Here is a 19,473-nt window from a genome sequence, read left to right as displayed (position 1 = left end):
ACTCAGATCATGACGAGCGCTGACACAGAGCTGCATTAAACAGAACAGACCTAAATTACAGACTTCCATAACAATGTAATATTGTAATACTGCACACACTTGTTCCATTTCCCAAAACTCTTCTGTGTTTCAGCCACAACCTAAAACACTCCTCTTCAAACCCTGGTGCTCAGACATCGCTAAAATGATTTCTTTGAGACTTTTCATCTCTGTTGTGATAGATATTTCAGTAAATGTTCATATCTCAAGTTGAATCTTTCTTTAAAGAAGCAACCTTCAGTTCCATCTCTTACCTGTTAATATATTCCTGTTAATTCCCTTAAATTCCCATGGAAAATGTCCAACAAGCTTCTGAACGTATAAGTGAAAACAGATAATAGATTATTTATGATTCAAGATAACGTCATAGCATGAAGAGAGTTACTTCCTTACGTTGAAATCTAATCCATTCATAATTAGTTTAGTCTCTTAACTCATTTCCTGTGTTGCACTGACTATAAAAAGTCTTACTAAATGCTGCGTGTTGTGTGTTTTTAGAAGCAGACAGTTGGAGATGAAAGTATCCGCTGCTGCAGTGCTGTGCGGCCTCCTCTGCTCAGGTAAGCACCGTCCTAATCCTCCACGGGGGACCGGCCTGTGCGCCTCCTGCTGAACTTCACGTTAGATCATTTCTGTGTTTCTGCTTTACCCGTTTGTTCTGTTATGTTTGTTTTTTGTCAGAGCAATTACATTTAGTACCATTTAGTTGTTTTTTCTATCCACACAGATCCTTGATGGATTTATTATCTGTTTTAAACAATAACATTTGTTGAATTAAAGTCTCTCTTTTCTCTTACAGCGGTGTTGGCCTCTTCGAAAGGTAAGGTTGACTCTATATAATACAGTTCTGAACATGATTAAAGAAAGTTTGAATTTTCGGGAATTATTTCATGCTGCGTTTGTCTGATTACACCTAAGACATAATTCAGACTTTTACACTTTTACAGTCTCTCAGTGCCCTAGTATTTCTCCAATGTTTCTTTTACATGTGTTTTATTACATGGAGGATTACTTTCTTGTAAATGTATTGGCTACTCTACCCACCCCTAGAATTTGTCAACCAGGTGTAGACTGTACACTAACTTAGACCGTCTTGCTGGCTGCAGTTAAAGATGAACACAGAACGGCCTTTTTCGGAGAGGACCTCTACATAAACGTCCCGCCGAAGGAGCTGGGTGAGCTGGTGTTCAGACCCAGGATGAACCGCTCCCTGGAGTTGGTGCTGCTGCAGGGGGGGCAGCTGGTGCCCCAGCCCCAGACTCAGGGCAACCTCTCTGGGCCCGAGGTGAAGCTCATCTCCCCGGGACACATCACTCTGGAGAACCTGCAGGAGAAGGACGAGGGACTGTACGTCATCAAGAACAACGCCTCCACAGTCGTCAAGAAACTCATGGTCATTGTCAGAGGTGAGAAACATGACAATTTAATTCAATTCAATTGTTCTGGGCTCCTTTATGGGCCCACTGGGGCCTGGGACAACTTCCCCTGTTGTTCCCCCCATGTCGATGGCCCTGCACAAGGTTTCAGTGGGGAATTAAAAAGCAATAAATGAATTGTGCCAAAGGCCTTAAATGTCATTAAAAAGCTTAAACTGGATTAAGTAAGTAGGTAAGTAAGTGCTTTATTTATCGTTGTAGCTTATAAGCTAAAGACCTTTGAGACCTAAAAATTTCCCACACCCGCAGCACAGTGGAGGCGCTATAAGAAGCGAAAAAGGGACAAACGAGAAGATGGTGAAAGACTGTTTTAGTGCGGAGGGAGCTGCTCAGAAGGAAGAGGAAGGGAGAGGAGGAGGAGCTGACCAGTGCAGGACACCATGCTCTGAAACATGGACAAACCCAGGAGCTGGTTATACCATAGTTAAAGTGAGAAAGAGAGAGAGAAAAAAAGTTATTTGCGCAGAATATGAGCTCTTTTAAAGCACTGAACAGCCTCTGTTATGTTGTAGAAGTACACATACATAATCGTAGAGAAGCTAAATCATCAGCTGGACTGGGTTTGAGTAAAGTTGAGGACATTTTGCTTCTTGTCACAGAAGCTTCTTCTTAGCTCTTTTGGTCAGAAAACTACACTTTTACCCAAACTGGAGCGGTCTATATAAGGCTCAGGCTCCTCCCAGGAGGAGGGAAACATCCCTACCCAAGTTGTTTACAGCAGTGTTTTTCAACCTTTGTTGAGCCAAGGCACATTTTTTTCATTGAAATAATCACGAGGCGCACCACCAGCAGAAAATGTTCTCATCAAAGTGTCTTGGCTAGGAACACCGTATAGTCTCTCTAGCCACAATGCCTCAATACATCACTAATTCTCTTGTCTCAAAGAAATTAACTACCTGATATGGAAGAGTATAATATGGTTACTCTGCCGATCACTAGACAGCACAGACACTCGAAAACGGCACATTATTTGTGGATAATAATGCATTTGTTAAAAAAAAAAAAAAAACTAGGTGAGATTGGATAATTTCCCAAGGCACACCAGACAATATCTCACAGCACACCAGTGTGTCACGGCACAGTGGTTGAAAAACACTGGTTTACAGTATCACTCAAATTAGCAAGTCTTTTGTTCTGCCCTACTGCTGAGTCACTGGGTGTTGACGACCCATTAGCTTTGACACAAGCATTCACCTGCTCTCTAGGCCATTATAGAGCGGGGGCAAGGCATGTCTCAGTCCCACACCTCTAGCGAGACCACACTTTGAACACAATCACTTCCTCGTCTTTCTTTTGTTTTTCAGATTGTGCTGTGGAGAACATCATAAAGTACGGAGACCACTATGACATCCACCTAAACCACGTGGAAGGTCCCATTGCTCTGGAGTTCAGGTATTTCAACCATAAATCTGAAGTATTTCCAGCTATTGTCCTGTTATTTACATTTCCCCGTGTCTCCGCTGACTCCTCAAAGGCCCAGTGCGTTGCCCACCAATCAGACCGACACAGAGCCCACAGAGCCGCCTCCCGTCCTGCTCTTTAACCAGACCGTGCTACTGGAGGAGTACGAGAGGCGGCTCAGCGTCTCGGAGAAGAAGGTCGTGCTGCGCTCGGTGCGGATGTCCGACGAGGGCAGCTACACCGTCATGGACCGGACCGGGAAAGTCAGGAGGAGGAACTGCCTCAACGTCAGAGGTCAGGAGCGATCTGTAACATTCTCTAAACTTTATGTAAGGCCATTACTGTCGGATTTAACAAGTCAAATGATCCAATATTCACTTTTTAAAGATGATTTACTCGTCAAAAATGGATAGAACTGGAACATTTCTGGATGTACAGGGTTTCCACGGAGCATTAAAAGTCATTAAATGTGCCAAAATGAAGGCTTTGAATATAAACCTAAATATCTTTGAAAATAATTAATAATTGCTCAACTTTTTTGCAGTCATTTTTTGGTTATGTTTTTGTTGTTTTAAAATTGTGTTGTTGTTGCTTTTCTGGCACGTTTTTGTCGCTTTTTTTCAAGAAGCTTTTAGATTTGGGTAAAACTAAACTGGAGAAAATGTGCTCGGTTCAGGTGGGGGTTAAGAGATTTATGTCTTGTTTGCACTATATATTGCGTTTGGGAATTCAAATTGCATTAATTCTATGCTGACAATTAAATCAAGTAAATCCCTCATCATATTTCCCTTTCATATCAGTATCGGACCCCAAAGATCCATATTGGTCAGGCCTTACTAGCAATTCTCTGTTCTTTCTTCTTTTGAACATCCACAGAGCACCAGACCTTCCTGCATCTCACCTACGGCTCTAACTTCACTCTGAACCTCTACCTGGACCACTCCATCCTCAACGTGGTCTACAGGCCCAAGTCGTCCAACCAGGACCGGCCCGTCGTGGAGCAGGGGGTGGTGGTGTCGCCTCTGGACTCTCAGCTGGAGGGCAGGCTGTCAGTAGAGGGCGCCGTGATCCACATAAAGAAGCTGAGGGAGGCCGACACCGGGGTTTTCAAAGTGATGGACTTGGCAGGATTCTTGGTGGCGCACGTCTACATCGAGGTCGAGCGTAAGGAGCAGCTACTTTTATTGGATGAGGATGTCGCTGAATAAAAGGCAATGCAGCACATAGAGAAGTTTAAACATCCTTTCTAGCCCTTATAATAAGAGTGTGGCCACCGGAATCAAGAGCAATTGCAGATAAAGTTGCAAATAAACTGGTCTTGATGTTGTTAGCAGTTAGTCTGTCCTCCTCTCCTCCATGGGGCCAAACAGGGGTGAAGTTAGAAGCGACCAAGCTCGTCCACGTTTTCACTATTTAAATACGGTTACGTGAGTAGTTACACGATATAAGTATTCGTACTCTTCTATTAACTATACTTGGATCGTGTAACTACTCACGTAACCGTATTTAAATAGGGAAACATGGAAGAGCTTGGTCGCTTCTAACTTCACCCCGTTTGGCCCCATTGAGCAGAGGAGGAGAGGCTAAATGCTAACACCATCTTTCGTCTTTTTGCGTGACTGAGCGCACACGTAAAGACCAGACAGTTATGCATCAACTCGTTTAAGCTCAGGTAAGAACATATCTCAGTATGGAAAAACAGTGGCCTATATCTTTAAAATGTTAGTTGTGATCAAAGCTCTTTCTTTTCATTTCTAACATCCCAATTCTCCAAAAGGGCAGACTTTATAAGCTTGTTTCACAGCATTCAGGGAGCAATACTGTCATACTAATGTAATGAAACAACTAGTCTTCTAGTCCACGATTGATGACAAAACAAATTTCTTTCCGCTTTTAGAAAAAAACCTGGTTCATGACCCATAAAGCAGCCAGAGCATACATGAGTTATTTATATATTCAGTCAGAGTTAGAACCTAATGCACCTATTATATGAGTAGAGTTTGTTTATTTAGTTCTTTGTCGACATGCTTTTGTTTATTCCCTGGTTGGGCTACACTTCTAGACGCCTGACTACATAACTAACTAACCCTGACCCTAACTCACTATAAAAGCTGTCTTACTCTTTTAAAGTTGTAATTTCTCAGCAAAACTAATGATTGACTCTTTCCTCCGAAGCGTTGGATTAATCTCCTTTCTTTGTGTCTCCTCGCCGTGTGTTTGCAGCCTATAAGCTGCCCCCGCTGACAGTGGCCGTCCTCGCCATGCTGGGCCTGCTCGCCTTCATGCTGCTGGTGTGTCTGCTCTCGTGCCTCTACAAAGTGCACAAGAGAAACGAGAAGAACAAGAAACTGCAGCTTCTGGCGGAGCAGTCGGGCAAAAGCGAGGGAGAGGCCTTCAGACAGGTAACGAAATGGCCAGGGTTATAGGATTCAATTTAAAATATAATACTGCGTCATGGCGCTAAAGTGGAGTGATTGTGTCTTTTCATAATTTCTTATTTTTACATTTTTTCATTATTAATCTCTTTTTTTACCCTTTCACTTTTTGCACTCTTTACATCATTTGTGCAGTAGAAAGATAGATCAAAATGCCATTCCCCCATTGACTAAAAAGTCAGGGTTTCTGCGGGGCATTAAAAAGCATTGAAAGTCATTAAATGAATAGTGCCAAAGATCAAGGCCTTACATGTCCTTTAAAAGCATTCAAACTGGCATTAAATCTAAATTTTCATGGAAAATTACAACTTTGTTTGATAAGTGTTACTGTATAAGTTTATTGAAATTATCCAAATTATTGTCTAACATTCAGTTGCAGTTTTTGGCTGAAATTGAGCACTTTTTTGCTCAAAAGTCACCCGTTGTGTGTCCAATTCTCTTTTCATTGTTTTGCAAATCTTAAAGTGATATTTCAGGATTTTTGACATAGGGCCTCATTTCCTAGTTATCCAGAGTGTTGTTGATTTCTGGATTTGTATATATTTTTTTGATTCGTGCAGTCCTTATATTTGAAGAGTTTAGTGGTGCTAGGCTAGTGCTAGGCTAGCGCATGTCTATGGTAACTAGTAGCCTGCATTAAAAACAGTCTGACCCGCTCCACAGTGCACCTGAGGCAAATCACTTATAACACCAGACTATCCCTATAAATGTCTGTGTCGAGAATTCATTATAACCATTTTGCATTTAACCAAACTTATATTTGAGCAGCATCAGCTTTGTGGTTGTAAGCTACACAGCGGCGGAGTGATCTGCTAGAAAATAGTCCCTCAAAATGTGGTAATTCATGTGATGTAAGGTCAGTTATATTTCAAAAATTATTCAGTCAACACAGACATTTACATGGGTCGTCTGGTGTTATAAGTGATTTGCCTCAAGTGCACTGTGCTTGGGTCAGACTGTTTTTAGTGCAGGCTACTAGTTACCGTAGACTAGCCTTGCACCACTTAACTCTTCAAATATAAGGACTGCATGAAAAAAAAAAAAAGAATCTGGACACTGGATAACTAGGGTATGAGGCCCTATGTCAAAAATCCTGAAATATCCCTTTAAGTAATAAAATGTATGCCAATTTTCCTTCGTTTGTGACATTAAAATGTAGTATTTGGGCTTTAAAATGGCATTAAAAATCATAACATTTCACTTGCTTGTGCCTGTATAGCATATTGACATATTTACTCTTCATTTATTATTAGCAATGATGTCAAAATCCCACTCCTAGTTCTCAAAAAAACAACTACTCAAAGTGCAGATCCTAAAATCTGTTTTTAACACAGTACTTAAGTAAATTTGCTTCATCACTGACCATCTCTGTCGATAATTTATCCCTACTTTAGTTGATAATGATATTTTTAGTAGTCTCAGTAATAGGAGCCTTTGTGAGTTACAGATAAAAAGGTGCTAGTACAAGTGGAACAAAAATTAATGTAGATATTGTTTGTGTGCCTTATTTACTTACATACATATTATATTCTTCATTTTGTCTCCCATTTCATATAATGTGTCGTAATTGTTATATTTTCAAGCGTGTTTATGAAAGTGCAGTGGGTCTGACTCTGAGGACGGCGTGTCGTGAGTGAGCGGAGAGTGCATTAAAGCAAATACACGGTTGTCTGGTCTGTCCGCCTCTGGTAATTGTCGTCCATTTAGCAAAACGCACAGAAAATCTGATGTACTGCAGACGTAATGGCTTTTTGTGGCCGACGGCTTCAGACAGTGGGTTCAGAAAGTTTTCAGACCACTTTTAATTGCTTCTATTTTCTATCATGTTGAAATCTGAATCATCTTACCTTTAATAATTTGTACATAACATACAATAAGTCTAGAATAATGCTTTAAAACTTCAAAATGTGCGTGTTTTGTTATAGGTACGAACAAAGAAAAACTAAAATTACACAGCGACATAAGTATTTGTAGTTGTGCAGTTTTTGGACATAGAGTAGAGCTCTTTTTAAAATAGAGGTCTGAATAGAGGACTTCCTGAACATTTAATATAAATGTGATTGTGAAAATAATGGTTTCAGAATAATGTTAGGGATAGGATCAGGAACAGCTAATTATGAAGTTAGTCAATTGCATAAAAGAGGACTTTTTTCTAATGGCGAACTGTAAAAAGTGAGCCCCTTCTGTCACGTGAAAGTGCATCTTAACATTACATAATATTGTAAAAATGTTTTTAATTGGAGTGGACTGACTTTCCTTCTAAGTCGCCACCAAAAAAAGAAAAATTGGTTGGACGTCTTTAGCTCTGATTACAGCATGTATTGAATAAGCTTCTGCAATGTCAAAATATCCAGTGTTGTGTTCATTATTTACCAAGATGTTGTATTGCTGATGGGAGAGAGTGACCACTGAGCAAAGCCTTCTCAAGCACGTCCCAACGATTCTCAATGGAGTTAAGATCTGGACTCTGTGGGGGGCCCGTCCATCTCATGCTCCCAAAATCACTCTTTCACAGTGTGAACTCGATGAATCCCGGCATTGTCATCTTGGAAAACGCCCGTGCCATCAAGGAAGAACAAACCTGATCTCAGTCAGGGTTTCTACAGATGGCAGCAAGTCAAATGTAATGCTTTTTATTGCCTAAATACGATATCTTTAAAGGGACTAGATGCAAGTTGGCCATTTTACACTCACTACTGCCACCTCAGGTCATATGTGTAGCTGCACCTTCTATATTAAGCTCGTGCATGACGGCACTTCAGACCCGAAGTGACACCTTTTGGAGTGACAGTGCAGGATTTTAGAGGCAGTTGTGGTGAACAGGTCTGAGCTCATTCTACACATTAGGACATTGCTGGAACATTTAGGGGGGGGGATACAAAATTTTAACCTTTTTAAACTCGGTATAGTCCCTTTAATGATATAAATGCAAAAAATCGTGGTGTATTTATTTCAGTACGTTTTGCAAACATTTACAATGGGAATGAGGGGATGTGTTTCTATTCAAAACCAAATTGAAGACATCGGGCAACTTTAGTGCAAATGATTGTTTAAAATCTTTGTCAAAACTGTGGCCACAGATTTTGTGTTTTTGACAAATGTTTGCAGTAAGAATAGTTTTACAATATCACTATAGTGGATTTTGTCTGTAAGAAAAAAAAAGTTTTCTAAGAAATATTACTTTAATGCCAGTTTCAATACAATTTAATGGTTTCAATGACTTTCAAGGCTTTAATTAGGGCAGGGCAGTTAATCTAAATTTAATCTAAATCACATCTCTGCTTTGGTCAAGCTCAATAATTATCATGAGTCTTTATAATCGACAGGTTTACAGCCGTTTTGGCACAAACAGTAGTTTGGGAGTTTAGTCGAGACAATGTAAGGCTTTTTGTGCATTAGGTGAGACTTGATGAAAGCATTTGTTTTTGTTTGAGCTGAGGTTTGAATCAAATAAGTATCTAATTTTATGAATCAAGCAAGATCTATTGAATTTATTATGAAAAAATGAAATCGCATCGAAAACCGAGATCGATCAATATCCAAAAACACCCAGCCCTAGCTTTAATTTTGACATAATTCATTGAATGACTTTTTAATACTGTTTTAATGCCCCGCAGAGACCCTGTCATCCTTTGGGCACATAGTGTTGTTGAAACTACCTGACAAACTGCAGCAGCTCCAGATCAGCAGTTACATCCTGGTGGAGACTTTTTCTTTGGGTCAGGTAGTGTATTAAAGTGACCTATTGTCCACGAAAACATCCTTAACTAGTTCATTATTAGTTGATGAGGTCACTTGTTTTGATTTAGGTAAACTGACAGCTAATCTTTAAGTTATCTAGTCGTGTCCCTCTCGCTGTGCTGTGGGAGATGAGTGTTGAATTTATGGACCGTTTAAACACCCATTTCAAACCAATTATTCACCTGTTAAGAAAAGCCACGCAGCAGGCTCCGATATCGATCACATTCACACTGATAATTAGCTGTTTGTGCAATGAAAAAAACCTGACAAATGAATGGGCGTATAATTGCGATATTTTAATGCTGTGAAAGTGGTTTATTGATCACATAAATGCTCTGTTTGTCTCGGTACGATGAGCCTGAAGCGTCAACAACCGCGGAAATATGGAGCAATTAAAAATCACAGAGGGATTAACGTTTTATTCCTTTGTTGTCCATAGAATAGAGGTGAGTCTGGCGGAAAGTGGTTGGCAAAACTCGGAAAAGTACACTGCCGGGCAAGAAAAATAATTGAAGTCACCCCTTGGTCTATGAATGATGGTGCAGGGAGTGTGAGGCATTATTGGCCACCGCAAAGTTCAGACCTTTATCCCATGGAGAATCTGTGGGATGTGCTGAAGAGGGCGTTTTACAGTGGTCACACTCTCTCATTATTAATACAAGATCTAGAAGTATTGATGCAACACTGGACGAACTTAAATCTTGCAACATTGCAGAGACCGGCTGTAATCTAAACTAATGTCGGTTTATAATAGTGTACAGGGCCGCTGCAAGCCATTTTAGTGCCCTAAGTATAAATGTTTAATGGTGCCCCGCCCACAACAAAAGGAAAGAAACTACTCCAAAAAATGTTTATAGAATTAAATTAATTGAGTTTAGATGTAGCAGTTTAATAGTTAGTTAACCTGCTCTGCCCACTTCAGCTCAGACATGTCTCCCCTCTCTGCTCCTTCCCCTCTTTCCTTTTTCACTTGCCACTGCGAGCACAGGCCCCAGAGAACACGACATGATGCAAAAGGTTTTTCTGGACATCTGAACTTAGAGGTGCATTATGCAACTTTTTATGCATAAAAAAGAAGTTTATATTTATGCGAGTTTGACCTTGTAGTGTGGGGGGCACTGTTTCTTTTTAAGGATCCACAGAAGAAGCCTCTCCTTGGTGAGACAACTGCTATAGTTTTTCACTCTTGATGTGTTATATACAGTATCATTATAAATATATTATAGTGCTTTTGTGGCTCGAGTTCTTTGATCAAGTCAGTGACGGTGTCGTCTGGCAGGTTTTTAAAAATGTGTGAGGATTTAGAGAATTAAAGGCCCTTTACCTGTTTTTCTTTTGTTTCCAAACATTGAGTGGGGGAGCATGTTGTACATGTTAAAGGTTAGTTGTGGTTAACATTCCCCACACATTTCTAACATCCCAGTTTTTCACAGGGATGAGTTTTACAGGCACATTTCTTAACTTTGTAGCAATACTGTCACGAAAGGTCTATTTTCCACAGACGCTTTTGCAATATACTGAAGGACAACACTTTTTTTATTCCTCGTACAAAAACAGATTTCGGGCCTTTAAAGAAACAAATCTCACAACCGTCTGATCTCATGAAATAAAGTTGATCAAAGAAGAAGTTTCTCAGACAAAAACGTCCGTGACGAATTAAATACAACAGATAAGACCTACTACAGCTATTCTGTCCTGGACACGACGTTCTTCATAGAAACCAGACTCTGGTTACGAACAGATGAAGCACATTTTGACCCAGGTCCAGACCAAAGACAAGCCGGTGGGTCATGGAGCATTTATGAGTCGCTTCCTCAAAACTTTATTCTGCAAAGTTGAACTATAAACAAATCAAAAGGACAATCACTTAATGTCCACTGACTCACTGCCGCTGCCGCTGTCGATGGTCAGCGTCTCCCCCAGCGTCTCACCTCATTTAACCTGAAACTCACTTTTAAAATGGCCCTTTTCTTAAGACAAAGTGAAGTGACTCATTGCTTCTTTGTTTCTGAAAAGCGAACTAAAATGAAGTCACTCTCACTCGCTCAAGAAAAACTCATTTTGGAGCTGAGGCGGAGACTAAATGACCTGTTGAGACAATATTTATGCGCATCTCTGTGTTTGTGCCGCAGCTGAACAATGATATTTAGAGAAAGTCACTGAGTATATTGTGACATTAGCGTTTGGGTTTCCCCTCGGCTGGCTCTGCTTTCTCTTTTATTGCTTAAATTTGTGCCTTATTGCCTCTTGTCTCCGCTGATAAATAACCAATGCTTAAGTCACTCGTACACAGCGGAGATAACTCTGGACGTTCTAACTTTTCGCAGTAGCAATGAACATTCTGGTGATTTGCAAGGAAAATATCATTGTGTGAGTGCTAATGTGAGCCGTGTGCGCTGTGGGCCGGAGCGATTATATAATTTGTTGTTTATCTTTTAATACTTCTATGCGTGTGTTGTTTTGTTACAGAAACTGAACTCTCTGCCCTTCTGTCCAGTGGGTGTGTGTGCCGCTGTTCGTCTGCTACATCCTTCTGTTGTTCTCCTGTTGTACAAATGCTGTGTTTCCTTCCCTTTCTTTTATGATTCCATACTGTCCCTGGTAAACATTTCAGAGGTTCTGCCCTTATCATTGGCGGCACTTGCGCTATTTTAGATGATTATATAAATTCATGAAGGACGAGTAAAGATGCAAATGTACAGCCAAACATTGGAGCCTGTTAGAAGCAGTGGGCGTCAGTGCAGTGGACTCATCCTTAGATGTTGAGCCACACAGGGGGAGAACATGCAAACCCCACACAGAAAGGCCCACGCGGTCTGGGAATTGAATACGCAGCCTTCCTGTTGTGAGACAAGAGCGCTAACCACTCAGCCACCAATTGATTTAAATATAATAATAATAATAATTATAATGCATCGGTTTTATATAGCGCTTTTCTGGACACTCAAAGACGCTTTACATTGCTGCATTATTCACTCACACCATACTTGGTGGTGGTAAGCTACTGTTGTAGCCACAGCTGCCCTGGGGTAGACTGACGGAAGCGAAACAACCAGTCTGCGCCATCGGCCCCTCCGACCACCACCAACCACTCACTCACTCACGCACTACATTCGCTAGGCTTCCTGGTGTTCCCAAACGGTCTCCCATCCAAGTACCGACCAGGCCCTTCCCTGCTTAGCGTCCAAGATCTGACTGGATAGGGCAGAGCAAAGGCCAAATAATACAAATAATTCATCCCTGTAAATCAGTGGCAGAGTGATTATAGGACCATGTGTCCTTCCTGTTGCAACCTGCCACTATTCTAACTAGATTAGGCTTTGTCACAGTATTAGGGCTGGGTACCGTTAAATGATTAACGGTATGATTTAGAGACTAAGTTCTGATGTTCCTTTTGGTCCAGGGACAGCACTAACAAAAGTTACTTGGTTGTTTCACCTCAAATAATAATAGTAAGTAAGTGCTTTATTTGTCATTGTACAATTGTTCAACGAAATTGTGTAGATCTGCGAGCCGCCATTGTGGGCCAGCATGTTTTTGGAGGTTGGGGAAACCGGAGTACCCGGAGGAAACCCGGCTGGCTGCCTTCAGTGTTTCAGAGCGTGGTATCCTGCACTGGTCAGCTCCTCCACCTCCTCCTTCCTCTTCCTCCTGCGCAGCTCCCTCTCTCTGATAGAAATTTAAAAGCAAAAGTAATTTATTTTTACACTATTGGTCTGTTTTATGGTTCTATATGGCAAAATATTTTAGTATGGAGAAAAAAATGTAACGGTACCCAGCCCTCCACAGTATGCGCTGGGGCACGTCTGTAAGAATTGATTTAGTAATTTCAAGTGGATTTCAAAACAACAGCACAAACAAACAAACAAACATATTTTTATCAATCGTGCTGAATTATCAAATGAAACTCAAAGTGCATTACAGATAATAATAATAATAATAATAATGCATTGGTTTTATATAGCGCTTTTCTGGACACTCAAAGACGCTTCATTATTATTATTATTATTATTATTATTATTAACAATCTCAGGATATGAGTCTTGAACTGCTACAGTCTTAAACCAGTGGGAAGTATGGAGAACCTCGTGTGTCTTTGTACATATTTGTGTGACTTTTTTGTGTGTGCTTTGAGTGATGTGTGCTCCTGTTGTGTCCCTGTGAAAACTGAACTGAACGTGTGTATAAATATCGACATCTGAGGTTGAGATGACGGCAGCGCCTTGATGGATGTTCCTCTAAATCAAAAACACTCAAAGGCTTCTGTCAGACGCTCATGTGGATGTGACCCAAGAGGCGAGTGAATCAAACCCTTTCACTGGACAGGAACCTATTGTCAGTCTAAACCGCAATCCAATATTAGCCCATAAAGTCTCTACAATAATGTGTCTGTCATAGTGAAAACAATGTACAAAGAGTGCTCTATAAATAAAATAACGTATTCAAATTAATAAGTCATCATAGATTCCTTATGGAGCATGTAGGATGAGCCTTTCCCCTCTTACTTGACTAGGAAACAGTGAAACGTCAGATGAGTCGAGATCACTTTAAATAAATCTAATTGTTATCAAATTTCAACAAGAAAGGCACATTTGGATTATTTATTTTGTGCTTCTCCCTTTTATCATGTGGCTGCTTCCTTTTGCTCATTGGTTCTCACACCAGTGCACCAGTCTCGTGAGTTGGCACATTCAATTCCACATGTAAAAAGTGTAAATAAGCTTAAGAACCTGTCGGTCATAACATTGAATTTATCGCAGCAGGATATGGAGCGTATACAGTATTGTTGTCCATTGTGTGGGTGTTGCAGTTTTTGTGAAAAATTCCCTCCGCTAGGCTAGGAAGGTTCAGATTGTCCTGAAGTGCAAATGAAGCAACTCAAGCTCCTGTTCCTAAGTGCAATGGTGCCTCATGGTTGACCTCATGACGGAGGCCTCTAAGGAGGAAGGAGCTATTTTGCTACTTTTTAGATGCAGCCTCCAGAATGCCCTTCCTGTCACAACGAGTAACATTACTTTGACAGGAATGTGCAGTAATGACGACCTAACCTTCCTCGGTGCTGTTGTCTTTAAGTCACCTGTCATGGTGTCTGTCTCTTCTCAACCTCAGATGTGAAAAGAAAAACGTCTTTCAGTCTCACTGCCCTGTGTATTTCCTGAGCTGTTTGTAAAAGTCTAGTGGTGATTTGTGGCCTGTCTGTATTTCCCATATCCTGAAGAACCTATAATAGCCTCTCTGTTTTGGCTGTTTTGTGATATTGAAGGCTTCTGTCTGTTCAGGTGGTGCATGAGGCCTACACGCGCTTCACCGAGGAGTCCCTGATGCAGTCCATGTGTGACCAGCCGTCTGAGAGCACAGAGGTCACCATCAAGGTCAGTGCAGGCCACAGGTCATACCTATCAAAGATATAGAGCTTCACAAGATAAAGCCACAATATATCGCATTAAAAACGAAACAGAAAATACTATGATGAAAATTTAATTTATATTAAATGAAATAGTTACAGAAATGTGCACATACAAAACTTAAAACCTATGCAATGCATAGTGAGGTAAAAACGTGTATTTGTGTTGTTTTACCTAATTTGGTTCCATTTTAGTTTTGTTTTGGTCTCGATTTTTTCGAAAACGGTAAATAAAAACTGCTCATCATGGCAGCATCCTCATGTCCATGTTTGGTCCGTGGATGGTGAATACCAAGCTGGAACCTGTGACGGCACAGAGGGGGGGTAACGAGATGTACATGAGGAAACAGCTCAGCCCTTGGAGAGGCACCTCTCGGCACCGGAGGAAAACCTCTTCAGGCACAACTTCTGCTGTGTCTCTGCACATGGGGGGGACCGGTGACTCTTTTGAGGACAGAGACACACGTCTGTTGGACAAAGAGCAGCAGTGGTTTGAGAGAGGGGGTCATGGGGTCATGAGAGATGGATGCGGCATCAACAGACGAGGAGGACTCAGGTTCCAGCTGTCCAACACCTGGGACAGAGCCATCTGGAGGATGACACGGCCTGAAGCCAAGCTGTGTCTGGGGACTCCGCCAATGACATGGGGACTCTGCCAATGACATCCCCTGACGTCACTGGGTATTCACCATCCACGCCCACCACGTCTGCATCTGGTGAGTGTGGTCGCCACGAGCAACAGCTCCGGGGATGCTGTCTGGATGGATAGCGAAACTGTCACCTCCTTTTTTAAAAGTAAATCCATTTTACCGTTGATTTACCGTTTTCGAGTTTTACTCAACTACCTGGATGACTGAGAACCTACATTGTATTATTGCCATAAGTTCAATACAGTTGTCAGATATTGACATTTTTCCCCATATCATGCAGTACATTTAACATACAACATACTGTTGTGACCTGCTCCTGTGCCTTACAGCAGATCTCTGACTAACTTCCCTTCATGTTTATGACTGTTATCCTTGTTTTATGACCGTGTTCGTCCGGCAATTTGCTCCTGATTTATTACATGTGAAACCCAGGTCTGGGATTGGATTGTGATCACCTCAGCTGCAAACCTAAACAATAAATTTAAAGAACACTTTGCTGCAAAAGTAGCCCCCATAAAATGTCACTGCAAAGGTAATCAAAACCAGCCAACCTTGCACGCTGAAACTGGGCAAAGGAAAGTCTTTACGAAGCAGTCATAATGAAAGCGAAATAAAGGACAGTGAAACGGTCAAGGTTCAGAGAAGTTTACCTTATATAAAATATATAACCGTGATAACCGCGAGATTAATGCTTGTAAAGTCATCTGACCTACTTCTTCTGGATTCCCCCGGCCTCGTGTAGTGAAAGGTAGATCTATAAATACTGTACAAGAAACAGTATGAATTATTCACAATGTTTTTACTCTGACCCCGATCCCAACCTTCCGTTTCCTCCATTTCCCTTCAATGAACAGGCTTGTATCCATGTTGAACACTAGTATTTCCCTAAGAGGTCAATTTTAGGGGGATACTAGATAGTTTGTGGTTGTATTTGACTAAATAAAAGTGCATAGCTTTGTAAGTTTGTTCAGGATTGACCTCTGCACAAATTCACTTATATATAGATGTATATATGTGTGTGATAAACTTCTTTTTGACATATTTGGAAAGATTGTTTCATTATGATGGTTTCTTGTTCTTAAACATATAGTTCCAGGTTCATTTCACTTTTTTTTCTCGATTGTGGTCACACTTCCTCTTCCTCAAATCTTTTTTTGCCTGTAATGCTCATGTTTTCTTAATTATTTCTCAGTTTTCGTTGACCGGAAGTCTTTTCATGTGTCTTTTCTAGGGCCTGGAGGTGTCCAAACCGGGCCGGTACCAGGCGCTGAACTCGGACAACAACCTGATGGAGATGAGCGACTCCGGGGTGGAGTTCACCAGCTCCAACCTGCCCCTGGACAGCGACACGGACGGGGGCATGACCTACGCCTCTCACAAGCCCCTCCTGAACGCCGTCTCCCCGACTGCCATCACCGACGTCCCCGCCAACACCCCCGACATCTCCGCCCCCATTGACGACCTCAGCTCCACCCGCACGCCCGATTCCGTCCTCAGCCAAAGCCCCGCCTCCAACCCGCGGTCTTTAGCGCCCCCGACGCCGGACGGTAGCCAGCAGGGGGCGGCGTCTCCGGGAGCAGCGTCCAGGGGAACCACGGAATCGGCCAAAACAGAGGGAGGGGGCGATGAGGGCGGAGAGGTCGCCCAAAACGAGGCCTCTCCAAGCACCTGAATGTAGATTAGTTGATCAAACTTCACACAAATGTCCAAAAGTGAAATCATCTGGTTCTGCACATACTGAGGACCTTCACCTTGTTCCTCCATCAAAGCATCTGAGTGTCACCGCAGACTTCCAGTCACGCTTGGCAGGGGCGTGTCCAGACTTTTATCTCCGGGGTGGCCCGGGGGTGGCACTTAGTTATGCATAGGTGGCACGAGGACCAACCCAAGTCTTTAGGGCTTTAGGCAAAAATATTTCAATGATTCAAATGTTACATTATCATCGTTTTCACTCATGTTGCTCCCATTGCCAGGCTGTAACGTCACCTGCATAGCCGCTATAGATAGTAGTAGTAGTAGGAACAAATTTGATCTAGCAAAGATTAAACCTAAATTTCTTTGCTAAACCTTTTTATACTCTCCAAGTGAGTCGAGATGGACTATTTTTGACCAATTTAGGCCTAAATTTTCCTTGATCCCTCAGTGTAAAGTAAAGTTTAAAAGTCTCTAGAAGTTAGAAACCCATAAATTTGCTTCCTTTATGGCATTAAAATATAAAAATATAATTAAAAAACATTACGATTGACTTGCTGCTCCCTGTATAAACCCATGTTGCATGTAAATATGTGCTTATTTAAGGCGATTCCCCACACATTCGTTTTTTTTACGGTGACTAAAACTTGTTACCGCTCTGTGTGGGATGGCACTTGTCCTGCAGTGGCCTATCAGAATTTAGAGATGGCCTGCCGCCTATGCTGCCCCCAGCCACCCCCTCGACACGCCCCTGATGCCCATTGGAGAGTGAATACAGAAAAAAAAAACACTGACGCACAACACAAAGCTAGACACAAGAAAAGATTTTGAAGGATCACTGAATCCTTGCACTGCACTGAAAATCTGATGCAAAAAGACTCAAAAAGATGAACACGTATTATAGACAATGCATGGCTTCAAATTAAACAATCTTAAACATTAGAATAGACTAATGCATGTCATTTCCAAAGGGTGAGGACTGTTAAGGACATGGTTAACCAGGAAGTGAGTGTTTGTGAATGCGAAAAAACAAAGGAATAGACTTTTCATACAGTGTGAAGGAAAACCTCTGCCTGCCATTCTGCGACAACTCTTTCCCCGCGCCGCGCTATCACTCTATTGCATTTCCACCCAAGCAAACTCTATTACGAACTACACGAGCATGTCAGGAAACACGGCCGCCTCATCCGTCCCGGCACAATCTCGGGCTTTCATTCACGGGGAGATCTTTGTCAGGGCGCCCGTAATTTTTTTTCCGAAACAACAGGACTGGAGCCTGCCAAGCTGAGAATGACATCAGCTCACACAGTCTCTCTCCTTCCCCTCACGCCTCACCTGTCAACGCTGTCGCACCGGAAGGACCGGGCCTAAATAAACACCATGCCACTCACCGTAATAAGAAATGCCAAGAAAACAGGCCCGAGGACAAGAGATCATCCGAATGGAGAAAGTTCTGCGTTTATTTTGGTCTCGAGCGCCAATGTCGTCATCTCGAAACCTGTCAAGAGTGTAATAGCGTCTAGACAAATGCTTGGGTTTCTTCAGATGGTACCCTGGGTTTGGCAAATGTAGACTTTACTTGGTATTTTTCCCTTTTAGACCTCAGGGTTTCGGGTTGAGGCCTTAAATGTCATTAAAATGAAGTCCACGTGGCACTAAAGACATTGCTCGACTATCTTATATTGCATAAATTTGTCGGTATTACAACAATTAAGGTCCAAAACACACTGTGCTGCGTTTTTTTGGGTGAAATGGGACACAATTGTGTGCTCAATAGTTGCTCATTGGTGTCGTTGATGGAATGTTCGGATACTTTTTGCATTTGTTGCATTGAAGGATCTGTATCATGCTATTTTAGCCATCCCAAAGTAAACTCTAGGCATTTATATGATATATTGTACCTCTAGCACTATGGAGTACTCATTTTTGTGAGAAATATAAGTATTTTGCAAACTCGGAAGACACGACGCTTCGATTCAGTTAACTAATAGCTAATCTGCCCATGCATTATTAGCAGTAATAGAAATAGAAATATCACAGCAATAAGTGAAGACACACAGCTTCATAAATGGCTAACACACAAGCTAACACACACGCTAACACACACGCCAACACACACACGTTTTGATGGACTCACCGCTCTGTCCTGGCTGCCCCATCAGGTGTTTACAATATGAGACTCGCGTTAGTTAATCCACTTTGATTCTGGCGAAGGTTCATCCATCAAGAGACAGTCACAGAAAAACACTATTTTGGCTGATAGTCGCCGAATCCCGGAAAGAAATTCCAACATCTGGCGAGTGGTTCTTTAGGAAGGTTGAATAAAGTCCTTGCAACCAAACGCGCAAACGTGAACAGGCGTGTCTAGAGTCGGTTAGAAAGAGCTCCTTCTTCACAGCTTTCAGTGCAAACATGACAACTCAGTGGTTTTCCAGGAGAGGGCGGAGCAGCTGCTCAGAGAGCAGGATTCAGGAGGCTTGCCTAGAACTGCATGAATGAAGCCAAAAACAACGCTGGGGGTGTTTTTGATAAGGAAATAGCATTACAACATGGATAAAAGCTCCAAAACATCGATTGTGCATGATATAGGCCTGTTAAAACTACAGTATTTGGGTGTTAAAATAGCATGAAAAAGTATTAAAATGGACTTGCTGCTGCTTGTGTAAAGCCGGGAA

The 19,473-nt window shown here is 41.8% G+C and overlaps 1 protein-coding gene across 1 annotated transcript; it reads left to right on the top strand.

Moving 5' to 3' along the window:
• Window positions 1-892: 892 nt before the first annotated feature.
• Window positions 893-17,150, top strand: LOC306973500 (uncharacterized protein; the record flags this gene model as incomplete). The annotated part of the gene is made up of 8 exons (XM_079570424.1): window positions 893-905; window positions 1,146-1,445; window positions 2,780-2,867; window positions 2,950-3,170; window positions 3,753-4,040; window positions 5,100-5,278; window positions 14,332-14,424; window positions 16,338-17,150. 8 exons carry the CDS (start codon window positions 893-895, stop codon window positions 16,776-16,778), a joined length of 1,623 nt encoding a protein of 540 aa, XP_079426550.1. The 3' UTR covers window positions 16,779-17,150.
• Window positions 17,151-19,473: the final 2,323 nt, after the last annotated feature.

Source organism: Gobius niger (genome assembly GCF_951799975.1).
Source record: "Gobius niger genome assembly, chromosome: 14".
NCBI classification, from domain to species: domain Eukaryota; kingdom Metazoa; phylum Chordata; class Actinopteri; order Gobiiformes; family Gobiidae; genus Gobius; species Gobius niger.
The sequence above is the reverse complement of the archived record's forward strand: the minus strand, read 5'-3'. Positions and strand labels throughout refer to the sequence as shown.